At 45.8% G+C, this 2,378-nt stretch overlaps 1 protein-coding gene across 1 annotated transcript in view; it reads right to left on the bottom strand.

The window, feature by feature from the left end:
• EFCAB6 (EF-hand calcium binding domain 6) overlaps positions 1-2,378 on the bottom strand; it is a 197,139-nt gene that overhangs the window by 111,999 nt on the left and 82,762 nt on the right. Inside the window, exon 9 of the mRNA XM_023535895.1 lies at positions 1,360-1,474. Coding sequence (XP_023391663.1) covers positions 1,360-1,474 — 115 coding nt within the window. The remainder of the gene's footprint in view (positions 1-1,359; positions 1,475-2,378) is intronic.

Raw genomic sequence — 2,378 nt, 5'->3', positions numbered from 1 at the left:
TCGATTAGACATTGACACTTCCCACTAAATAAAGAATGAGAGTGAATCAGCTCCCCTGCTGAACCATTCCCAAATTTGGGGGGCAATTTTACCGCTGTATATGTACAGACATCTTAGCTTCTTCGGGTTGTGTAAAAACATATAAACACACACACATACGCCTACCATTACTTTTAAGAAACATATAAAGTAGGCGAACTCCCGAGTCTGTGTTCCTCATGTGACTCGTTGGAACCTGGCTTTTCTAAAGCCCACAAGCACCAGCATAAATGGATGCTCTTTGCAATAATCTTTATCCATCGCTGTACCACTGACGTCAGGCCAGACGGTTCTTTGTTGTGTGTGTATGGGGGGGTGGGATGTTTACCACCATCCCTGGCCTCTGCCCCCTATCGGTAGCATGCCCACCCTGGGTGTGACAACTCAAAATGTCTAGTGACTTTGCTAAGTGTCCCCAAGATTGCTCCTAGTTGAGAACCACTGTTTTAAAGTACATAAAACTCACACTTTCATTCTTACAGTCCTGGACGTGCTATCAGATGAGAACACGACTGAGAAAAAGAAGTCTTGTCACATAAGAAACAAACTCGCAGAGGTGCACCCCAGGAAGTGGAGCCAGGCGGGAGAGGGGCGGAACACTAGGCAGTCCATCAAATACTCACATGTGCCCGAGACGGGGGCTGGACCCAGTGAGACGGGTATGAACTCTGTGGTATATTTTCCTTTGCAACAGAGCACAGTGCTTTCCATGGACATGCCGGGATTATAAAGCTGTTTTTTCCCCCACTTTAAGATTTATATGGGGCAACGGATACAGGATGCACATCAGCATAAACAAAATACTTCTTAGAGCAAAAGCCTCAATTCTAACATGTCATACTATTAAGTACTTTTTCACATTTGGGGGCCCCCAGCACAGTATATGCGATCACGTAAATCTGAGGTTACGATAGACGTTAGAAGGAAAATAGAAATGACGGCTCTCGAATAACGCCTGACGAACACTCGCCTACACACAACCTCACGGGAACCCACGCAAAGCTCGGGGGGACCCCTGCCGTGCAGGGTCTGGGTGTCACCCAGAGGATCTGGGCCCCGGTCCCGCCTCTGCTGCGCACGTACGAGCTAGAGAGCGCCCCTCGGGGTCTTATTTTTTCATCTTGAAGTTGGAATGATAATTATCCCTACCTTATAGTTTCAGGCAATTCTGAACAAGAAAAATATATGGAAAATAACATAAAACTGCTAATCGCTCTGGGAAAGTTTATAATTATTCGATGCAGACTAATTTGTCATTCGTAAATAAAGAATTCGGGTATTTACTATGATACCTGTGACTGAAGTCTGGTTCTTTCTTACGTACCTATTTTTTTTGGTCAGGGGAATTGTACGGTTAACTTCCAACCGCTTAGGCTCGTACAGCAATTTTAGAAACTGCTTCCAATTGACTTTCCTGGTGGTCTTCAGTCCAAATCTGGATTTAAAAAATATATATTATTTTAAACATAATTTCTTTAACGTTGCCTGGATGACATGCTCAATACTGAATTGACAACGGCGGCGATGAATTCACGTAGTTTCAAAGGTAAGGTAAACAAAATCACTTAGTAAAATGGTACCACAAACGGATTTTTGAAAAGCGAGGAAAACACAGACTGATTATACATCTCCACGTCTCTATCTTCCGTTATTAGGAGCCTACACGGAAGGCAGGGACAAAGGGATTTGATTAAAGTTCTCATGTCCATGAAATAATTCTTTCAAATTCATTACAGGGTAGGCAGAATAAAAGCCCTCGGGGTGTCCACATCCTAATCCTTGGGACCCGTGACTATGGGACCTCATGTGGCAAAAAAGGACTTTGCAGAAGTGACGAAGGGTGTGGACCCTGAGACGGGAGAGCCGCCTGGGCTGTCCAGGTGGGCCCAAACTAATCACAGAAATTCTTAAAATAGGACAATTTCTCCAGCTGCCGCCAGTGAAAGACGAGCTAACAGGAGAAGAACCAAAGCATGGGACACTGGCCGCCTTGAAAGTGTAGGAAGGGGCCACGAGCCAGTGCGGGCAGAAACGCGGGCCGCCTCTGGGAGCTGGAAAAGGCAAGAAATGGGTTCTCCTCCGGAGCCGCTGGAAGGAACGCGGCCCTGGTGACCCCTTGGTTTTGGTCCGGTGAGACCCGTGCTGGGCTTGTAACCTACAGAACTTGAGGAGGATGCGTTCGTGTCATTTTAAGCCACGAGGCTTGTGGTAGTCGTCACGACAGCAATCGAAAAATAGTGCAGATTGAAAATCTTAGCAAGAATAAGTAATTGGAAAATTGTTCACAAAGCAATTGCCAAAGTTAATTCTGTCCCGTGACTCAGGGCCCAATAACTTCG

The sequence above is a fragment of the Pteropus vampyrus genome, unplaced genomic scaffold (genome assembly GCF_000151845.1).
Source record: "Pteropus vampyrus isolate Shadow unplaced genomic scaffold, Pvam_2.0 Scaffold145, whole genome shotgun sequence".
Taxonomy (NCBI): Eukaryota; Metazoa; Chordata; class Mammalia; order Chiroptera; family Pteropodidae; genus Pteropus; species Pteropus vampyrus.
The sequence above is the reverse complement of the archived record's forward strand: the minus strand, read 5'-3'. Positions and strand labels throughout refer to the sequence as shown.